The following is a 23,091-nucleotide window of genomic DNA, read 5'->3' as shown; positions in this document are numbered from 1 at the left end:
ATGTTACATGGTTGTGAGAGATTTTCTCCATACTCTAGCTGTTGTTTTTGTACATTTGACTAACACAAGATTGACAGTGTTGGTGGTAATTTAAGGTTGAAGAAGACGATTTATCATTGCATTGCTTTAGAAATGCAAGCCCCTGTTGGCAGTAGTTGTTAACTATGGGTCCATGTCTGATAAGGCAGTAATAGAGCATGGAAATGCTAGGCTACTGTCAACTGCTTCACGGTGTGAATTAATCTGATATCAGTCAGTCTAACAGTCAGTCTTAGCTTATCATTAAAACCTTTGGCTTCTGCACAGAATAAAAGCATTCGTAGAAAATGTCCTTATCAGGTCGTTGAAACCGTGACTGATATATTTGCACAACGTGATGCCTCTCTCCCAAAATTATCAACTGATACATTTTATTAGTTCCAGCTTTGTAAGGCCTTTGCTCATGTGTTGCCTTAGTTTGAACTTTCTCAGACGTAGGCTGGGCAATAGCTCTCAGTCACAGAGTAGTTCCGAATTATCTGAATAGATAAAATTGAACAAACAATAGAGATATTATGAACTATTTATACTGTGCCTGGAAAAAAAATCTATTTTTAATTTTGGCATTTGCCGCAATTGCATAAAGGCTTGACAAATCTCTTTATTCGACAATACAATGCAGCACTAGCTTAAGTGATGTAGAAAGGCAGAAAAATAATAATAAGCTGGAGCAGATTTAAGCACTTGTTTCAGATTTATGTTGACATTTAATTCCTCATGAAAAAGCATTTGTCCTCTGCACTTTATTGGGCTGTGAGATTTGTCAAGACAGTGAAAACATCTGAAGAATTCCTCAATAATGTAGGCCATAGACAAGAGAAATGCTCACAGTACTGCCATGCCCGAGAAAAGCTTTGTCACTTCCTTAATTCAGCCTGTCCTCGAGAAGGAGGCACATTAGCATAAGCAGGGTATTCACTGTCAGAGCCCTGAAAGCATATTGTGTTTGTTCACCTAGCTATTACTCATTTTACACAAAGACAGAACAATAAATAAGCTCGTTTTGAACAAAACCTCCTGAGTTTCACTTAGTAATAACACGTCAGTCATGTAGCAACACCTTTTAATGTGAAACAAAAACACACGACCCAAGTGTTTCTGCAGCTTTCACAACTGTTGGCATATTTGAAATGACGTAGGATGGATGGAGCCTTATTGTTAGAACCAGGATTGATACACGTTTTCTTTCAACATAAATACACTCGCCTGTGGGTAAAGACGCTCTGTCCTTTTCAAAGAGAGAGAGAGAGAGAGAAGAGAAGAAGATATCCTCTGTCCCATTGATTGTGCCTCCCCCACTACTCCTCAGTGCTGGATCACTACCACATGTAGTCAGCAACACGCAGTCTTGGCCAACGCTTGCGTGTGTGTTTCAGGAAAAGTGGAGCAAAGCACATGGATCCTCAATTTGGGCTGCAGGCCAATGCTGTGTGTTCTACATGTAGGCCTCACAGGCTTTCACTCACACGGACAACAAATGTGGATAACACGTGGGAGGAAAACCTGAACAACGTCAGTAATAAAGGCCATGAGTTTAGTGCGGAAGTAATTTGGTTTTCAGTGCTTTGACTTTGAGATTGTTGTGTTGGTGGATGTGTGTAGTTTTCCTATCCTTGGGAAGATTTCCTTCTCCTGATAGTTGATGGGAGTTCATTTTATGGGACCCTCCCCTTGCAGATGTAGCCATATAAGTTACTGCCTCAGGACTAAAGTGGAACTTTGGAATTTTTGCCTCTTGTTTAACCCAATGGTCTTTGGGCACAGACACGTCTGCGCTCATACAAACCCCAGTCCACTGTACAGTCATAGTGTTGTGTGGAAACTCAATGACACAACTGTTTAGCAGGAATCCCTGCCTCCCGTTTCCCACACACACCCTTCTCCGCCTCTAGCCCCTTTGGAGATTTCAAGGTCAAGGAAGGGCACAGGCTGCGGATTATTCCTTGGGAAGTAGAATGACTGCCTCAGTTGGTCAAGGCCAGTGACTCTCCTCTTTTGCAGCTCTGTCCATGATCATCTTCACATCAAATCAGTTCCAATCGATGTGCAATATTCATTCCAAAGCTTGCGACTAGAATCTGCGATGTTCTATTCAAAATTTGACACTGGATGGTAGACGTGGTTCTGCAGTCAGCCATGTTGGGCACCAGAGGAGTGAGTACAAAATCAAGAGTAGCGTGGTTTGAGCTGAGTGGCATGAGACGTTACCAGTGTGTTTAACTCCCTGACAGCTGAGCATTCAAGTGTATATGTGTGGGGTTGCATGTGTGTAGATTTTAAAGGAGAGGAGGGGGTAGTTAAGGGATCCAGTGCAACAAAAGGTATGAAGGCAGCTGCCGTCCCACTGCCAGGAGCTTGGATGAAACCTAACATGTGCATAAGAGACAACTTGGTGTACAACTAGGCTCAAACATTCATTAACATAGAAAAAGGCAGTTAGGCTTCCTTTTTTTGACTAGTCATAAACATGTCTAGTTTCCATTTTAGTGTTTCCTGCTTCACAGTTTCCAAAGATTTATGTTCACAATTAAACTTCTAGATTGTTAATTGTAAACTGGATAATTAGGTTCTAATTAATGACTCTATGTATGTCTGCAAAGAAAAATTGATTAAATGGTAAATTAAACGATGCAAGCAGTTTTTGAAATTTGAGATTCTTAAAATGACATTTTTTTCTTTGATATGTTAATAAAACAAGACATTTGGACAACTTATGTCTGAGAACATCACTTCATCTTCCTTTACTAACATATTATTTATGTTCCTATCATGCAACTGTTTAGTACAGAAAAAAATAGATTCAACAATTTCTACACAACCCAGTAAAAATTCCCTTTGTTTCCCAAACCTTTTGTTTTCTAGTCTGTTTGACTGGTAGGTATGTTTGTGTGAACTGTATGTGTGCACATGCAAATTTAAAGTTACCTACAACAACACAAATCATTATGTTTTACTTTTTATTTTGTCACAAAATGATAAACTCTTAAAGTTAAAGACATATGAAATCCAGATATCTAAAAGCTGTGTTGCTGCTGATAGTTCACAGTTTACAGTGAAGAACCACCAGATGTAGGTAACATATAGTGAATACATTTGCAATTACAAGATGCAATTATACATTCAAATGTGAAAATGCTGCAGGTGGCAATAAAACAGATAAAAAGTGACACCTCTTTACATTTGAGAAGCTGAAACCAGACAGTCTGGTAAGCTGATGATGTTTAAATGATAATTTGAATATAACACTTAATTTGTTGCAAAGAAAAATTTCAGATACAAAAATATGTTGCCTTACACAAATTTAATGCGTGGTGTGGTCTATGCTATCACTACACAGTCAAGCATACATACAGTACACACACACACACACACACATATATTTGTGTTTTATAACTTGTATTTTACTGAAATGACCAACATTTGATTCATTCATATATCTGGTGCAGCTGTAGCTGCCTCATTTTCTGCTGTACATACGTAAACGTTAGAACTACACAAAACAACACCTTGTAAAAAATAATAATAAAATAAATGCATCTGATAAAACATCCAACTTCTTTGGTGCATTCTTAGCAGTAAAGCATTTCTTAAAAATAAATAGCTCACAAAATCACAAAACAAAAGTAAGATTCATCAGTTAAATTAAATAGTGATATCAAAACAAAATCCTCAATGAACAGTTCCTTATTAAAGAACAGACCACCTTAAAGATTCTTTAAGTATATGGGTATACCACCTTAAAAAATCTTTTAGGTAGCATGCCGCCTGGACAAATTAAAGAATCTTAAATAATACATATCATACAAAGACATCAGAAAGCAAAGTTTCATAAATGCATTGAAAAAAAAGCAGCATTTTTGGTAAAGAGATGAGTCAGAAGCACCTCCTCTACCAGTGCACGGACACTGATGAATTGGTGGCAGTTGCAAAAGGCATATTAGGGCAAAGGGTGACCTGGGAGGGGTTTGATGGTGATGGGGAGTGTACTGTATGAGTATTTGGCAGAGGGTAGTGTTAGTGATGGTGGGGGTGACAAGAAGCAGCAGCACTGGGGAGGGGTATCTAGATTGAGTGAGTGAGTTTGGGGAGCCCAGAGTGAGGCGTTCCAACAGCAGTTGTCACTTGAGCAGCCGACAGTGGAGAGGCACATGTGCTACTCTGTGTTGTAGCCTCCCTTCTTCACGACAACCTCTCTGCAACCAGGGACCTGGACTATCTTGTACTTGGAACTTGGTTTAAAATTAACTGGCCTTCTTCCAGAATCAAGACTTTTTTGTCAGAGAACTTTGACAGTTCCTCTGGGTATCTAACCTTTGACGGTAAGAGCAAAAAGACAAGAGATTAACAGTGTGTACTTCTGCTGTTGCAATTGACGTGATCCAACCGACACTTGTTTATTCATCCATAAAGTAACTTTAGACTATATATAAAAGCCATGTTAATGAACGTGGCTTAAACGACCTGTTCTTCAAGTCAAAAGCCTGGCTTTCTCTTTAGGGACCTTTTGTCCAACTCTTCTAATCAGTCCAGGAAGCCATCAGTTGGGTACTGTGCTGGCGCCTCTGAGGACTTTTTCAGGCAGATAGTGACAAGTGCGAAGTGACTGTCTGTGTGGCCTGTTCCCCGTCGTCAGCTGAAAAGCTGTCACCTTCCCCCAAACCCGAAATTAGTTGAAAGAGGATCAAGAGTCAAGGGGAGGTGGGGCTGTTGCTAAGATTTATGATGGCTTGTGTTGTTGTCCAGCTCATGGCATCACACCTGTTCTTTCTTTTTCTTTCTTCAATGGTGGCTTACATGTCCAATAATGTGTCGAGTGAGTGTCCTTGACACCCTGAAGTGTGTCTGTTACACAGCTTTCAAAGCTGTGTAACAGACAATTTTGGTGTAATTTTTCTGATTGTATCTTGGTTTTCCATGGCTTCGACAGCAGTTTAAGTCATTCTTCAGCTTATATGTTCGTCACTTTATTTTGGTTTCTGGCTTCCTTGGATATCTTCTCTATTTATTTTTTGTTTTAGTAATAAGAGAGAGACCGTGTAAGAGACGGTAACTGAGGTCTCAGTCAACACCATCACATCATTTTGGGATTTTAAGGTGTTGACAAAACACTTATCATCAGGTCCAGTCACTGCTTGACTCTTGTTTCTAAATGATCATCGGCCTGCTTCGTTTAAAGTCCTTCAGTAAAAAAGGGAGACAGGCTTGCTGGTCTCTAAACAGCTGCTTGCCCCTTGTTTTGGATGGTATCTTGACAACAAAGCCGCCTTGGCTCAACCTCCTGTGGCCAGCGTGAAGGATGCCACTTTTATAAATGACCACAAGTGTAAACAGTCAAGACAGAGTTAGTTTGTGCAGCATCTGTGCAGAAGACCTGTTTTCTTCAGGGAGGAACAGTCCATTGAAAAAATTGCACGACTGACTATGCCTGACTCTTAGATGAGTGTTTATGGTTACTGGATGCCCTCAGCATACTTGCGGTGCGCACGTTGCAAAGTTAGTGACGGAATAATCCAACAAAACATTTTTGTGGTTTCATCTGAAAATAGATGTGTATTATTATACTTAACTCAAGTATTTTCTTCCTGCCACTCACCCACCTACACACTTGAAAGTAAACCTGATAGCATGTGTGATGAATATCGTGGTGTGACTTGCTGCTTTAGATTGTGATGAAAACATGTTTGACTGGCTTTGACAGACTTTTACCTACGTACACAAACACACACCCGTGTCCTTGGATGTCGTGTTGATGTCATTGTTTTGTCTTGAGGACATCTTTTTATTTTCTTAGCTCTTTTGTTGTTGACATAAGAAAAATGTGTGTGGGAGAAAATCTATATCTAAATCTTAAGATGCACAGACATCTGAGGATAAGATTTTAGAGACGTCACAATATGAGGGACTAAAGTTAAAGTATGAGAGTAATGCAGTCGTTTAGACTTTTTACAGTTAACCCTATTAGCATAACGGCACAGTACAACTTGCAGTAATCATCCTCTACTGTGACTAATTTGTTTGCATTAGCAGTTAATTATTTAAACAATTAATTTATGCCAGGTTAATGATATGGGAATTAAACATCAGGTTTAAAAGTTGTTCTTTGAAGTACCGACAGATATTCAGAACTCTAGTATGTTGCCCTTTTTTTGGTCATTTAGCATATTGACTTATTGTTCTAGCCAAGCCATTGGCCTGAATAGCTCATTATTAGTGAAGAACACAATTTTAGTGACATAGTGCAACAAAATTGCGGTAGTAGACACAGACGTTTTTCTTCTATTCTGCTAGTTACGAAATAACAAATGTATCAAGTCATTTAAGATTGTATGACAAAAAAAGTGATACTGGCTGTTGACTGGGTATGAACCAGCTGTAGCAACAGCTGGATTACAAACGAGGCTAGAAACAAGAAATAATATGTGGACGTTTCCATTTAACATGCATCACCAGAGATATTGAAAAGGCCAAGTCAAAAATGGTCTAGTTACAGATATATGATCATAACCCTAATTTCTATAAAATGTTGAAGATACAGTTGACCTTTGACCTTTAACATTTGAGTCCAGAGCAGCCAGACTTATGCACATATGCATTTATCTTTTGAAAAAGAAATAAACCTACAGGTGAAAAGACCTACAGCATTTATTATCATCAGGTCAACACAAACAAACGTCATACATTGGTCACCTTTCCTTAAGCATTGCAGCTTAGGGCCTAGAGGTTAAAGATTATCTTATCTGTAATTAGATGATTGCTCAATCCCAGCCCTGACAGGTCTTTGGTGTGTTGACCACGCAGCTAAAACCTCCCCTCTGTTTGGAAGTATTTCATCTTTGGCAAAAAGGGATGAAGTGAATAGTTTAGTTTGGTTGCTAACAGCAAAACAGAAGGCTGTAGCCATTTTGGTTAGCTGTTTTTCAAAGCAGTGGATCGAAGTAATAGGACAAGCAGAGCTACACCACTGAAAGACCAACAGCACAAACTCTTCAAATTGATTGGCTGGGAGGAGTTAAGTAGCAATTTAAGAGCTTACTGCTGGGTTGCACAGCAATAACAAGTGCAACCTTTAAATTTTGCAAATATATTTTTATTCCTTCTTTAATGTCCAAGATCCAGTGAGTTTTAAGTCGAATGCATGCTACAGTAAAAATAGCATTATTCATTGTGTTTCAAAGAACTGTTTTACAACAAAACCACATCTACCATCTGTCTAGCTGCATATACCCTATTTGTCTTCTGTCATGGCCTATTTCCCACCGTCATTTTTGTGGCACAGCCCTGCAACAGCTCCGCATACAACCACACTGAACTGTCACCTTAATGTTACACAAACTTACTACGTGTAATTACGGCATTATCACTGTCGAAAGCGTTGATGTTCCTGGCACTGATGTTAATGGAAACATTGCTAAAACCTTGGCATGCGAACCACGTTGTTGGTAACATTTGAGTAAACACAAAAAACTGTGACACCCTGTCCTATTGTCTTTTCACTGGCACCTTACACTTTCCAGGGAGGGGCATGTCCTCTCTACTGTTGTAACTGCATCTTCCTTTGGCAGTGATGTAACCTGACAGGTCAAACCACATAGTCCCTGCTGGTGAAGTGGTGACAGGGGCAGTTCTCAAAGTCAACAACAAACAACACTACTTGTATTGTGAGACCTGGCAAGAAGTCCTCTCTGCTCCACATGCCATCGATGTGATGGTCCAAAGGCAATATCATTTGTGTATATGTGTTTTTCAACATATACGTGCATTAGATGTGTTAGGGTATTTTTGCTGTTTTTGAGCCAGGGGCTATAAGCACAAACAGTAGATCAGTGACAAATAGAGCACCCTGTGTCAAGTGTGTGGGTGTGTGTTTTTCTTTGTGTATTTGTTCCTATGTAGTATGTGTACGTGCTTGGGTAGACTCTGATATTGACAGCAGCCCCAGCAGTACAGACGTGATTCACGAGCTGGGAGGCACGGGATGCATCTCTCTCACTCCCTCTCTCTCTTCATGCTTTCTCTGTCTCTCTTTCACTGACTCCCTCTGTGTCTCTATCTTTCTCTCTCTTCCCTTTCCCCCACCACCCATCCCCCAATATACCACCTTAGAAGTGCTGCCCTTGCACTGTATCAGCCCTTCCCTCTCTCCCCCACCTCTCCAAAGTCTTACCCATGATTGGTTAAGAGGAGGAGGGGGGAGGAAAACTCATCTTCGACTGCCAGGGTTGGCAGCGCACATGCACAGTCTCAATAACAATTACATGCCAGACTTTAGATACAAGGCCAGCAATGATATCTGCCATCACCACTCCTGTCCCCAGGGTTTGTCACCCCCTCCTACTCCTCACTACACCTGCTGATGACACTGCCATAGTATCAGCTTTTGAGTTTTGTTGATATGGTGAAAATGCATGCTGTATGACTGAAGAAGTTTGTGTGTGACATGAGCCTTTTCCATCGGTTGTCCGGGAACATGAGGTAACCGTCTGTAAATATCACACAGCTGGTGCTGGCAGAACACCTTCAAGGTTGGGCCGCAAACCGAGCCCCGCTGGGTCACATGAGGGAATTCTACAGCACGGTTAGTCTCCAAACTCCTGTCAGCCTGATATTGTCCCATGAAGTAACAGGCCTTTGTTTTTACTGTCCATGCAATTTATTGCATGTAGGTATGTACGTATAAACCCAGTAGTTAAATTGGAAGTTCTGGAATCTTCAGCAAGGTGATATAAGGTACTTGCATTGTTTACTTTCCTTTGTGCGCTTCCTGTGTTGCCACAGTCATTCAAGCTCCACTCATAAAAGTGGCTTAGAATGAGACGCATGAGGTAATAATAAAGTCGTGGGAGCTTCACATCATTTAATACTACATTCATCAAAAGCCTCCACTATCAGTCAGCATGCAGCACTGGCAAATTATCAGAAGAGTTACCATAGATGAATGGAGAATTTATAGGCATCAGATTTCAATAGAGGGGCAGACTGCCTGCATGTAGCTGCTGGAGTCATGACCTCTGGCGGAGACATATCAAAATGACTGATCGGTCTCTCAGTTTGAAGCCCAGGTGGATCAATATGTCACCAATATCAATTTGTCACTCAAAGCTAACTGAAGAAACATAAGATGACAAATGATGCTCTGTTCAGCTGGGAATATTTTAGAAATCAGATTAGCAGGTGTTTGTCTTTGTAACAGCGTGAAATTTCACATTCTGAGCGCTTTGGAACTGGAGGAGGTTTGAATCACATTTTCTGACTAACAAGTTTAATATAAAATCAATTCCTAATTTAGTTTACAAAATAAAAGAATTCACATTTACCGTCTCTCCTGAGTGGAGTTAAAGTTCACCAAGTAACCTTTTTACATATCCCTCTTTATTAAACAAATCAACAAAAATTGAAATAATTAATTGCAATTAATATTGATCAGGCAAATAACAAAGGTGACCTTGTTAACCACAGTATCATTTGAGATTTGAATGATATACTGCCTTAGCATCAGAACATCTTCCACATTCTGGAGTGGTTCTTACCCTTTAAACGCAGTGATTTGTCCAGTCAGTTTGTTCACTGTGTCGTCCCAACATGATACCTCTTTGGCCTTTTCAGTCCTTAATTGCTTTTTTTCAATCAAGTGATAACAAAACCACAATTTTTTTTTTACTCCCTTTAGTGTGTCAGACATATTTGTTGTTGAGTAAATGTCCGGCCAGACGTCGCTGTGAGAAAGCATGTTTCCTGTGTGCCATGAGTCAGTCTCAGCCCAGTCCTGCTCTCCTGCAGGTTGTGACATATTCCGCCTGAGGCAGAAACACCAGGTCCAATGTATCACTAATATTGAGTAGAGCAGTGGCTAAGAGGACAGCAGGGCAGGTTGTCTGCAAAAAGGTCAACAGTTCACAAACCGGCTGGGAAAAATCTGGGGGTCTTGCTCTTTACTAACTTACTTAACCTCTCAATCCTCAGGGGAAGCTTTTTATTTTCCAGCTGAAATGGCCGTAGCTGCGCAGGGCTGAGAAACCAGGAAACAAACTGTCAGACATGTTTGAGCAGGAAATATCAGCATGAAGAACCATACTTGTTAGATGTATCCTTGTGAATTAACGTTCAAATCAGATTATTGTCCCAGCAGATTGTATTTTCACTCACAAAGTTGAAGTGGGAGATTGAAGCTTTAAAATATTTAATGGCCGCAGCAGCAGATGTCAAGGATAATGATGCAAGGCAACCTTTTCTGACTGTTCTTTTTCAGATTAATCTTTGTTGCGAGCTGATCTCAGGCTATGACCTGATTTGTACTTTTAAAAGATTAGTGCACACAGCAATGCCACTAATATATTTTATTTCCTTTTGCCCCCTCAAACACTGCCACATGCTGGTGTCATAGAAATTTGTAAAACTGTATACAGTTAAAAATTAAATTATTAACATCACTGAGAAAGTTTGGTTTACTTTTATTAGGTATTTCCACCACAAACTAGCCAATTTACAAACACATTGTGTTACATTATTTTCATTTGAAAATTAAATTTGGGAATATTACAAATCGTCATATTATTAGCCCACCACTGTTATAGAAAACTCAAGCAGGCAGCAGGGCGAGTACATGGCTAAAAAGTATATTTCCAAAAAAATATTGCCCTTTGCTGTCTCTCCCTTGATTCTCCCTTGATTATTATCTTATTTTATTTTAACTATTGTAACTTTAAACAAAATGTTGACAGCAGTGGTATCCTAGAGTCTGTACGCATCAAAAGACCAACCAAAGACATGTGACAGGTTTATGCGTTTGGATGTTTATATATATGTTTATGCAGTGTCCTCCATGTGGAGATGACATGTATCTCTAGATGCACCCCAGGGTTCTAGTTTAAGTCTGCTGTAAATTCCTAATTATCAGCTGTTATCTGCTCATTGTCCAGAGCCTCTCTGTTGTTCCTGCCAGCTCACCAAGGCAGCAGACACACTCCAGGCCCTCCTGCTTCCCATGTGAGAGCAGAGACTCTGCCTGACATCAGACATGGGAAGCCAGCTCTGGCAGGGCATAAGGTCAAGACTTGACCACCGCAGGCAGATAAAGAAGCCTTTTCTTGTGCAATCCGCCCATAGCTGAAAGACATGCCTTGAACTTCAGCACGGCGGGAGTCTGCTGCTAATGATGGCAGTTGAACACACACCTTGTTATTATTTAGTTAAGATTCCGCTCCGACACCTTTTTACTTGTGTAGCTTGAACATGAATGGATGTACAACATAGAGCGAACACCTATTCTGTTCTTGACATGCTCTAATGAGGTGATGCAAGTAGAATTCATTATCCTTTACTCATCTCCCTTATTAAATCTGTGCCAGTCAAAAGACAGGAGATGAGATGAAGAGAAGCAGAGGAGTTAAGCAAAGGAAAATGATTGTGCCAAAGGGGCTGGAACCAAATATTAGATTGATGATGCCAGTTTGCACAGTCGGTTCCTAACATTCGCTGTAAAATCCAGGCTCAGGCAGCCTCCAATTCCTCATCAAGCCTCTTTACAAAACAACTATGACACTCATAACACCCTCTTTTCTTAAGCCCCCTCCCAGCTCTCCTCCATCGTCTGTCTTGTCATCATCCAGTGCATAATTCATGAGCAGCTAAACCCAAGTCGGTTCATACACTCCTAAGAGAGTGCGCTGTGCAGTGCCCACAGCTGCACAAAAGGCTTGTCAATCCCATGACAGACTATTTTGCATTCTTTGTTTCATAAGAATGGATGTAAATGGAGGGCGTTTTTCTTGTATGCCGCTCTCCCAGGTAGCTGGAATGCAAACAATGCCGAGGAGCTGTCATGGAGTCTGTTTTTGTTCGGGCTTATACTGGGGACAATAACATTTAGAAGTGACATTCTCAGAGGCGTTTGAAGTTGGAAGAGGTGCAGGTCAACCTCTGCTGCCGCCATGACCTGGGTTTCACATCACATCCTGTTGTCCATGATATTGTTCCTAGTTAAATCTGCACCATATGATAGGAAGGGCTGTGACAGAAGAAAAGTCATTAGGTATTTACTTCTTTGTTGATCAGAAGTCAGTGTTTATCTCCTCACGTTCAGTATCCAGTAGTAGATGGACGTTGGTCACAATACAGGTGATTGTAAGTCATAGTTTTGGACATTTGTTGATCACTGGTGTTCAGAAGCAGCTGAAAGTGTTCTGTCTTCTATATCTATATATGCAAGACAATAGTTTATATACTGCTTATGAAAAAAAAAGATAATGTGCAGGGTTTGGAGCAGTCTCGTTCTTCTGTCCACTACTATCTCACTGCCAAATTCTTCTTCGACCAGTTAAATTCCATTCTTATTACACTTATCTGTTATAATTGCCACCTCCAGGAGTCAAGTACCACCATAACAAATGGTGGTAAATCTATAAAATGTGCTGCATTTTCATATTCTGTGTTTTTTTTACACCAAAGGTAAAGGTATTCCAATAAAGAATGTTTTCCTGTGTTTCTGGACTAAGTGACAGTTTTGATGAACATGTCATAGTTATTGGCTCAGGTTAAGTGGTCTTTGATTACCTTTAGCAGTCTTAATAATTTAACACTGAAATGTTGCTATTTTCTTGGCTCTCCTTGATTCACCATTAGTTTCATCCTCTCATTTTTTAACTTGTATTTAATTCTTTTAGCTAACCTTTTTTTTTTCTTTCTATTTATTAATTCTTCAATGCCTTCAATTATTTGACAGATAAAAACACGCATTTGGGTAAATAATATGATAATTTTTTTTCTCCCCAAATATTACCTCATAGTCTCACTTGTAGTGTTTTGATATAACCATAGCTCTCCAAGCATCTGAGCTCCTAAATGCTCCTTCTGTTGGGTGTGTGTGTGTGTTTCTGTGTGTCTTCACTGTGCTGAGTCCGTCTATATATATATTGAGTGAATGCTATTTATAAAGTTGAACCACAAATAGTAGCAACAGGGTCTAAAACAGTCTTGTCTCTGTTGCCATTTCTGGACTGCTGCTGATGCAGGCTTCACATTCATTCATGAGTGGATGTGTAGAAATGTCTACTTTTAGACTTTTAGGGCTTTCTCTTTATCTGAAATGTACTATGTTTTCATCATTAGTTTCATATTACCGACCACTGTTATTTCACGGTTCGTTAGCCCTGAGGCTGAATCCGACACACATTTTTACACTCTATACCTCCGTCACGGGAAATTAGGCCAGGGTTACTTTAGTTAATAAGGCATAATGGCATTACTGCACAGAGAACAGCAGAGGCAGCTCGTCTTTGATGTATCATCTGTGGAAAACTGCCCACTCATACCTGCTCTCCAGACATGTCATGTGTCTGGAGTGAAAATTTGGAAAATTCTGGCTGTGACGTACTTTTTTTTCAAATCCTAATGATCCGGTGTCACTTAAATGTGGAAAAATGTCTGATGTGGTGTGGCCACTGTTCATACGCCTACCATTGAATAAAAAAGAAAATCAGTTTCCTGTCAGGGGCTGAGCACAGAGAGGGGCAGTGTTTGGAAATGGAAAATATGTAGAATCCACAGACTGGAACTTCTCCGTTGGGAGAATTCACACTTGTCGTGTCAGTGGGCCATGGCCGGGCAGTGAGTTGCCGCAGGCGAGCAGCAGATCAGTGATGTGGTGGTGATGCCTCTAATGAAGCTGACACAGTGCAGCCTCCTTCCTTGTGGGCCCTCAGGGCCTCCTGCTCTGCATGTAGCACCACAGCACCCCCCCTTCATGTTTCTGCCTAAAGTGCTTCTGTTGTGATGGCACTTTTGATGCACTGCTGCATCATTTATTTCCATATAGAGATGGTCAAGGCAAAGCTAATGTTTGTAGTAGCTAAACTGGGTCACAGTAAACAAACAAAGACTTCTACCTCTTCTTTTTTTTTGGTCTCATGAATATTTTTGTCTTGTTTTTCAGGAGCTGCCCAGCTGAGGTGAAGGGGAGGAAACAACATCCAGTTCAGCCTGATTGTGGGTGACCTGACTCCCTGAAAGAGGACCATGATCTGAAGGAAGTTCTTTACATCAAACCCCATCTTCCTCTCCAACTTCTCCCTCCTTTGTTTTTTCTTCTTTTACAGTTTTTTCCTTAATTAACACACACGTTGACATCCTTTCTGCCAAGCGGCTTCAAACTAGAGTCGCTGTGCTTACAAACTTCATTGTGACACATCGAGAACTTCAGGAGGAGGAAGATAATAGCCCCCTCTATAATCTTTGACCTTGCCATTTCTTCAAATCTCCTCCCACCGCCACACCGGAAAAATGGGGAGGAAAAAGATTCAGATTCAGCGGATCACAGACGAACGCAATAAACAGGTGAGTGAAATCAGGTTGATTTGTTCAGAATTATCTTATCTTAGCATTGAGCCTCTGAGGGGAGAGGGGGCAGTAAGACGAAGATGGGGTGGCGCTTGATAATATTTAAGGTCCACCATGCGAAATTCTGTTAATTAACAAAAGACTATATTAGTTTAACTTTAAAGCTTTTTTTTCATCTTTTTCTGTTGTACTTTGTCATTTAATGCTACATGCTATCCATGTGCAGTACTTTGTCCATTTAACATCCCTCGGTTTCATTGATCACACTTCTTCCAGGAGAATGTAGGTGAGGTGGACTGCACCGTACATTGGCATTTACATTATCTTAGTTGAAGACTTAGTCCCAGGTGTCCAGTTCGGCGGCCGACAAACTTTACCTATTGACGCGCAAATGCCCAAGTGACATCAAACCCTCACACATTACTTTTAACACATGTAAATAGTAAGCCTTTGCTACAGTAGCTGCTCTTACACAGAAATCTTAGGAACTGCTGAAGAGAAGTTCTGGCCAAAACCATATCATTTAAATAAAATTAAAATAAATGTATACCATATGGAGCCCATATTAGGGAAGTTGTGGTGTTAGCGGCAGATTAACAGGCTGCCCCCAGCAGGCGCCAAGCATGTGGTTCCTCTGGGTATCGAACCCAGGATTCATTTAATTAGATGGAACAAGGATAGAAGAAGGCAGTACAAGTGGAAACTATGTTTGGCACAAGGAGAGGAATTACCCAAAGAACACCCTCCTCGTGGTAAAGAATGGATGTAGGAGAAGTTATTTTAAAGAAAAAATATTTTATTTTTCAGATCTAGGAAAATGAAAAGAGAGAATGAAAGACTAAGGAAGGAAGAATAATCACTATTATTATTTTTACAAAACTGAATCTAAAGTCTTTGTTGACACAGATAGTGATACCGGGAAATACCTTGTTTTAAATGTTTAGTCAACAGTTGTACTTTTGTCGTATATATCAGCAGTGCAACATGACACTGATGAATGTGATGTGTAAATGATCCTACTCTGATGGGCTTGTCGATACAGTGTGGTAGAACAGCAGTAGGAAACTTTGGTGCTCTATTACTGTGTAACACACTTGTCTGACCATTCTCTTCACTTTTCCTGCATAGCACATCGTTTAGGTGACATCTGAAGTTACACATTATGACTTTATGTCCGGAATTGCTGCAGGCCTCACCTTTCTGCTCACAGGCCTTTTGGAGTATGTTTGGGGGACAAGAGAGGGCAGATTTCCAATTATTCCTAAACTGTGAAAGATTTGAAAACTAAATTCATCCAAAACAAATTATACACAAGGTTTAAAACATCAACTTTTTACAGCTTCATGAGCTACTCAGGCAGCTAATGATGGAACTAAAAAAGGGCCAGGTTTTACACCCCCGTCAGAAGAACTAGTCTTGAAAATTAACAAACAAATTAACACATTAACACACACACACACACACACAGAGTCTCTTTACATTTGCACTTTTTACATTGAACACAGCAGTAATACATAAGACGCTCTCTAAATAGTACAGCATTAGAACAATACAAGAGCATCGTGTTTTATGAGGCTCGAATGACTCTGGAGAGGCATTGTGGGGTTTCTGAGACAGTCATCAACTCCCTAAAATACTGCCTAGAGTGGAGGAAAAACAGCAAAATATATGATACCCCGCAGCTTTAAGTCCCTTTGGTTACATCAGTGGTATTGTCAAAAAGGATGAAAGGGTAAATGATCCATCCAAAATGAGTCAACTAGTAAATGGGCTTTGCTCCATTGAGCAGATTGAGTAATGGATGTGACGTGGCCACCTCCATGAGATAGGAGAGGGAGAAAACCAGAGACAAGACCAAAAAAAAAAAAAAACAACACATAAGAAGACAAACAAGATGCTGGGCTACATTAGACCTGAGCAGTGAGTAAACAGGGCGGCCGCAGGGTTTTGAAAACCATCCTGGGTTTTCTCCTCATCAATCTCAGCAGGTTGCATCTCTGTAAAGAAGGGGAAACGGCGCCTGCAGGGGGTCAGACAAGTGTGTGTTATTCATCAGTACACAACTGAATGTAAAGACCCATGGGAGTGCAGCTATTTCAGATTTTAATTTATATAAGATAGACACCATTCATATCAGGTGTCAACATTTGACAATAATGATAAACAATTTCATTAATGAAAGTGATGAGATAACAACAGTCACTAAATGACACATTAGATACAGTACTTATGTTGATGTAAATGTATACCAATGTACGCAATAAATCTTTCTGAAGTGTAACTGGCTTTAGAGTCAATTAAGAAGTAGTTTTTTCTGAGACGTACACTTTCTGCCATGAAAATGCAGCTTTAAGAAGCAGCATCAAATGTTGTCTGCTTGTTGTTTTCTTTTTTTCCTGGCACAGCCCATCACCCTCCTACATGTTGATTCTTTCAGTAATGCTGCCATAAGCTCTCCAAAACAAACACTGTTTTTAGTGTAGGCCTGGGCTGGAAACATGACAGCTTCACAAATATCCACAAGAGAAATAACAGGACTGGGAACATCGGGCACCTTGTGTATGACAGTGCTTGATAAATCAAAGAGTCAAGGATTTGAACACCGGGTTCCAAACACTGCTGTCTTTTTTCTGCTAAGTCCTGGATGTCCATGAAATCAGAGTCTACTAGACAGTTCTGTGGCCATTAGCCAAGTCAGAGAATACAGTATATGACAAACGCTCAGATTATACTCAACATTTTTTAGCTTTTCACCACCTAACCAACTAACCTACCAAACTTCCAAACCTATCAACCAACAAACCAACCAATGTACACATTTACCAACCAACAAACCACCCTCACTGTAAATGGTTAAATATTAAAGTTTTAGCCTGAAGCATCATTCATTAAATGAACATGAACAAAGTACAGGCAGCCACAGGCAGATTATCCATTTAGTGAATCTCAAACCTAAGGCGGTTTTCCATACCAACCAATATTTTATTTTATTTTATTTATTTTTAATCAAAAAGTGAAACATTTAAGACATTTTTTGGATAAGGCATGGCTAATATAATGAAACAGACTCAATCCATGGATTGAGACCTAGCTTAATAGTAATAAAATAATGGCCTCTTAATGTAAATCTCAATTTTGTAGAACATGGACTAGTCATTTGGCTCCTCGGCTTGCCCAGCTGTGATTGGCTAAACCTTTCTCAGCAAGTTTTAAGTAGTAGATGATTAAATCAATAAATCACAGGATCAGCTGCATGATGTCATTATGGTTGTGCTGCATGCAAACCCCTACGTCAAAACATTTACACAGTTATTGTTTTAAATGTTTCAATTTTTTTAAACAGGAATCTGCCAAATACCAACAAAACCCAGAAACTGTGATTGAAATCAGGGCCTTTACAAGAAAAAAAAAAAAAATAAAATATTGAAACTAAAATTAATTTCCTTTTCTGCATACCCATCTCCCCACTCCCACAATAGCTCTGACACCCAGGGACACACCCCACACTTTGAGAATCACTGACAGCTAGTGTTGTCTCACACAGTGGTGTTTTCTAGGCTATTTTCCTGAATTTGCCTGTATCACCAGAGTGGTAAACTTGTTCACCATTCGTGTATGGCAGTGATTTCTTTTCAGTCCTCCATATGTGAGTGAGACCGTGGACCCTGCAAATCAGAGTTTCCTCATCCGTCTGGCAAATATCCACAACCTTGCCAAGACACAAACACACAAACCCACACACAGATGAAACCACTCACCCCCTTGTTTTCTTTCCTCCTCTCCTCACCGAGGATGTCTCACTCTTCAGTTGCCATTGGTTACCTGGCAATTCTGCACTTAATGTCAATTACCCTCAGCTTGTTTAGGCTTCGCGGCAGACACGAGAACTGAAAGAAAGTCTGGCCAAAAGTCATAGTCGGGCTGGCTACTTTTTCTAAGAAGAGGGAGAGAAAAAACAGTTTTTTTAGTGGCTCCACTCCTCAACCCTGCACCTCTTGTTACCCTATCCAATTTTCACCACATCATGTTTCTGCTTTTTATATGTGTGTCTAAGACCGGGAAAGTTGAGGGAGAGACATGTAGATAAACAGAGAGATAAAGAGGGTGGGGGGCTGGAGGGAACTACGGTGATGGTATCAACGTGTGTGATGAGGTGCGAACGCTGGGGGGAATTGGAGGGGAGATGGTTGCCCGGGGATACGACCCCAATATAATTTGATTTGTGGCAGCAGGAAGCAATGAGTGAGTGAGTGAGAAAGGAGGCAGAGAGGATGTGGGGTGGGTGGGGTGGTGGGTGGGCAAGAGAGCAAGAAAAAAAAAGTAGGTGAGAGGAAGAGGTAAAGAGATGCTAACATGTCAGGAGCAGAATGAAGAGGTTTGAAAGATGTCACATGACTGTCAGCTTCTTTCCTCTCCCTCTCCATCATTCCTTAGTTTCTTCACCAATTTATTTCTCACCCTAGTGGCCATTCCAATAATTAAATTGTCAAATATCATGAATGTTTGGAATTGCAGAGCTCTTCATATTTTGTTTAGTTTGTTTTTCTCATTTAAACATTTAGATTTTTTGAGACATCAATCTCCTGCTGTACTTTCATCAATCTAAAATCATCAACAGGATTTTAAATTTTAATATTTCTTCTTCTTTACCAAATAATTGATCTTTAGAACCAAATTTCCAGCCCAAGTATAAGGTACACAGCTTGTTGTTGTCTTTTTTCTTTTTAGAAAATATTGTATTTATTGTGTTTTTTCATATGATACCGATTGTCTTGAATTACATTTGATAGATTTTTCTCTTATTAAATTAAATTGTATCCACTGCAACTTAAATTCATTGTCAACTAGAAATCTTTTACAGCTTGACCTTTTTCAGACCACAGATTAAACAGGAGCTTCATCGTAGCAGTCATGGCGTTAGGGCAGGTTCCCAACAAACAGTGCTTGAACCTTTACTTTTGTTTGGTTTATTGTGTGCTGGGCTCTGTGTTCAGTTGTCTTTGATGGAAGTGCTGGATCACATGTCCTCGTACTTTTACGTAATGACAACAATCAGAGACCTCTTACAGTTTATATAGGTATAAACTTACCTTGAGTGCTGACTACAACTGGCATAGTTTATGTCCCACATTTAAACGTGTGTGTGTGGATAAAACCTTGAAGGCATTGTTTATTGAGTTGTATCCTCTGAACTATTGCATTTTACAGTTTTACAGCCTTGGCCAAGGGGATAAATGGAAATTGAGACGTTTCATCAAATAAATATATACTTATTAATTTATGATTAATTGTGTGGTGTCTATTAAAATGCCCCTTCTTAAAGTGTTGAAACAACTTCAGATGCCAGTTTGAGTTGGCTTTGTATCGATTCTCTGAATTTCTTTGGAGGTAGGAACCAGCGGATAGTTTCATAAGACATTTTGTCATGTGGTGTTTTGGAAATTATCTATAGCAGTTCTCTGATTGGCTCGGGTCTCTGTTGAGGACCACCACGAATGAACCTATTCGTCAAACCCCTACAGTGAAGTCACAGGAAGTGCTGTGGCGTTTATGTCAGATGGAAAAGGTGTAACAGTCAATTTAGCTCCTTGTATGCAGAACTCCACATGCCATCTGTGCACAGTTTAGTTTCCATCGCTCACGTGGATTGTAGCGGCACCTGATGCATGTCCTTTGCTGTAGCCCTCCCTCTGTGTGTGTTTGTCTATGTTTACAGTCCTGCGTTTAAAAAACAACAAATACCACTTCTAGTAACAGGGACGGTGCGTCTGCAGCCACAGCACACAGCGAGAAATCGTTTGTGTGTCTGTGGGTGTGTGTGTGTGTGGGTGTGGGAGAGAGAGAGAGAGGCAGAGAGAGGAAGGAGAAGGATATAGTGTGTGACAGAAGGAGAGTGTGTAAAAGAGTAGGAGACAGTGTGTGACATAGATGGAGAACAGGAAAAAGAGCATAAGAGAGTGTGAAAAGTGACAGGGAGAGTGATATGTCGAGTGTGTGAGTGGTTCTTGAAAGATTCCCACTGATGTCTGTAACTGTCCTCATGCTGAATAGAGCGCTCACATTGATAATGCACAGTAAGAAACAGTGGTGATTATTGACTTTTGTGTGCAGGGTCTCAGTCATCCAGGTCATCTTGCCCAAAGCAGTTACATAGAGGGCAACTGAGACAGTTCTTCACTGGTTCATGATGTCAAGAGTCAATTATTCCCAAACGTTGGAACAGGACGCACTGAAACGACACAGGGTTTCTCAGCAGAGGTCCTAATGACAGTTTGGATTCTTATGAACGAATGTCACATTGAATCACACTGACTTGCTAAACTAACAAAGTCATTCATTTATTTAATTTTATAAAAGTAATGTCATTCCTATTTTTCTACAATTATTTAGCTGATTCTGATTTGTGATGCAAATTGGGAACATGGGCTCCTGAGTTAAGAGTATGGCATTCCTAGTTGTACCACAAACCTGAAAATCGGCCAGGGTTTAATCACAGAGGTAGTTAAATGGATCATTATTTAGTTTAGGCCAAAAACAAATGACACGAGTTCGAGGGTTTCTTTTAACCTCATTGTCTCCCTAATCACTGCCCTTTCTCCATCAGGTGACGTTCACTAAGCGAAAGTTCGGCCTGATGAAGAAAGCGTACGAGCTCAGTGTCCTGTGCGACTGTGAGATCGCCCTCATCATCTTCAACCACACCAACAAGCTGTTCCAGTATGCCAGCACTGACATGGACAAGGTCCTGCTCAAGTACACGGAGTATAACGAGCCTCACGAGAGCCGGACCAACGCCGACATCATCGAGGTAAAGCTGGGGAGGAGAGGGGAAGAGTTGGTGAAACAATCACTGCTAAAATAATGGCGGTTTCATGGTGTAGTGAACTAGTTATTTTCTGTCCTACTGTTGTTGAAAAATCAATTTCTCACTGTTCATCCTGGCCTTTTTGTGTGTTTCCTGTTTCTACCTCTAAAAGCTTTTTTCCCACTGGACCCAATAAGATTCCAACTTAACTCTTCTGATTTACTTTTCTCAGACTTATTAGGACATAATTAGTTCAAGTCCACTGTATTGCAGTTCCTGATATTGGCTGGACTTCTGTGTCATTGATCCCAGAAGACATGAGGCTCTTGAAAGCTAACACGGCTCTTGTTTCTTTCTCTTGTTGACCCCACATTCTTGTTCCTGTAGATGAAGAATATCTTTCTCATCTTTGAGTGATCTTTGAAGAATATTTGCTCATTTTATAATGATAAACAAGACACTAAGACATAATTCTGCTTGGGAGTTTATTACAAAATAAAAGTCTTGTTTATTCTGTGCTACTTCCTTTGCTTGGTCAAACTGCAGAATAGCACCAAGGGTTCAGTTTATGTTTTTTACAATTGGTTTTTAGATTGTATCACACTGATTGGTATATTCATCCATTGAGTAGCTGGTAATGTGTTCTTCTCTCCCATTCTGATAATGAGTAGATTTGATTAAGTTGTAATTAGAAAGGAGAAAAGTATATACTTTTAATTAGAGTACAGCAGGAGAGCAAGAAATTAAGTGTTTATTGTGTCAATTAAACCACTCAAGAAAACATGTTTTGAGGAGAATGTGTTTTAGTAAAAGGCAGCTTTTCAAATTGTAGAGTTTGCAGATTACAAATCCACCATATTGTTTTTGTAGCCAGCAGTTAGCTCTAGCTCAACACTGCCAGAGAAGCAGTGCTGGGGATTGCAGTTGATAGTGGGGTAACTTTGGGCTTGATTTTAATTTTGGGGCTTTTATATCTTAGAAGAACAAGACGGATTCTTGTTAGTAAAGCATATGTGACCTGTGAAATTGTTTTAGTGTTTCGTGGGTGATGTTAGTTTTTTAGTTTGATTATCTGTCAGACCTAGAGATGTTCCAGAGCTGGTTCCTGATGGCTAGTGGTACAGTGACCAGAACTAGATTTTTGGTTACCTCAAAACAACGAGTTGGCCTCCATTTTTATTTACAAACTATTAAACAAATAGTAAAAATGAAGAGGTACACGACCTTTGACAAGACTAACTATAAATCAGGATTTACTCGGGATACTGTAGCACAATACGTTAAAGCCAATGCAGTGTTTTTCCACTCCCGTGAATTTCACTCTCATCCAGTCAGCTTAGGTCCTGTTGAGTCCAGTTTGGATTTTTCATGTCCTGTTCATCCCACTGTTGTTTATGGCTGCTCTTTGGCCTAGAGCCTCCTAGCTTACAGGAAGGGCAGAGTGAGGGACAGCTGGGCCCCACCCCTCCTCACTGCTCTGGCATGAGCCATGTTGTTACCCAGAGACCCTTACAACAACAACAGCAGCCACAACAAGCCATGGTACTGATTACGCCTCAGCACAAAATAGCCTCTAGTAAGGTTATGGTCCTAACGTAGATTCACTGGTAAAAAAATATATGGTTGGATTGTTATTATTATTGACTGGAAAAGAGTTTAGCGAAAAGGTTAAAAAGAAACAGAGAGGTCAATGGTTTGGTTCTGCCCTTATATAGCTCTGGTGAAAATATATGTATATTTTCCTAGCATATTTATTCCCCGTGGGGAGAAGCTTCACTGGAGCTCGTCAGGCGAACACGGAGCACATTCACACGCCTTGCTGACCCTTTTATACATAATGGCCCTCTCATGAATTGAACACGAGATGGTTAGGTATGATTCAGCGAGCCGTGCAAGCTGCAGCACAGCACTTAGCC

General features: G+C 40.3%; 1 protein-coding gene across 7 annotated transcripts in view; it reads left to right on the top strand.

Moving 5' to 3' along the window:
- The window catches only part of mef2d (myocyte enhancer factor 2d), a 92,970-nt gene that overhangs the window by 23,223 nt on the left and 46,656 nt on the right, over nucleotides 1-23,091 (top strand). For all 7 annotated transcript variants that reach the window (XM_025061501.1, XM_025061502.1, XM_008323836.3 and 4 more), the window contains exons 2-3: nucleotides 13,967-14,367; nucleotides 20,975-21,178. In XM_025061501.1, coding sequence (XP_024917269.1) covers nucleotides 14,314-14,367; nucleotides 20,975-21,178 — 258 coding nt within the window. In that variant the 5' untranslated portion in view covers nucleotides 13,967-14,313. The remainder of the gene's footprint in view (nucleotides 1-13,966; nucleotides 14,368-20,974; nucleotides 21,179-23,091) is intronic.

This window comes from Cynoglossus semilaevis, chromosome 13, assembly GCF_000523025.1.
Source record: "Cynoglossus semilaevis isolate Cse_v1.0 chromosome 13, Cse_v1.0, whole genome shotgun sequence".
NCBI classification, from domain to species: domain Eukaryota; kingdom Metazoa; phylum Chordata; class Actinopteri; order Pleuronectiformes; family Cynoglossidae; genus Cynoglossus; species Cynoglossus semilaevis.
Note: the sequence above shows the minus strand (reverse complement) of the source record. Positions and strands in the feature narration are given on the sequence as shown.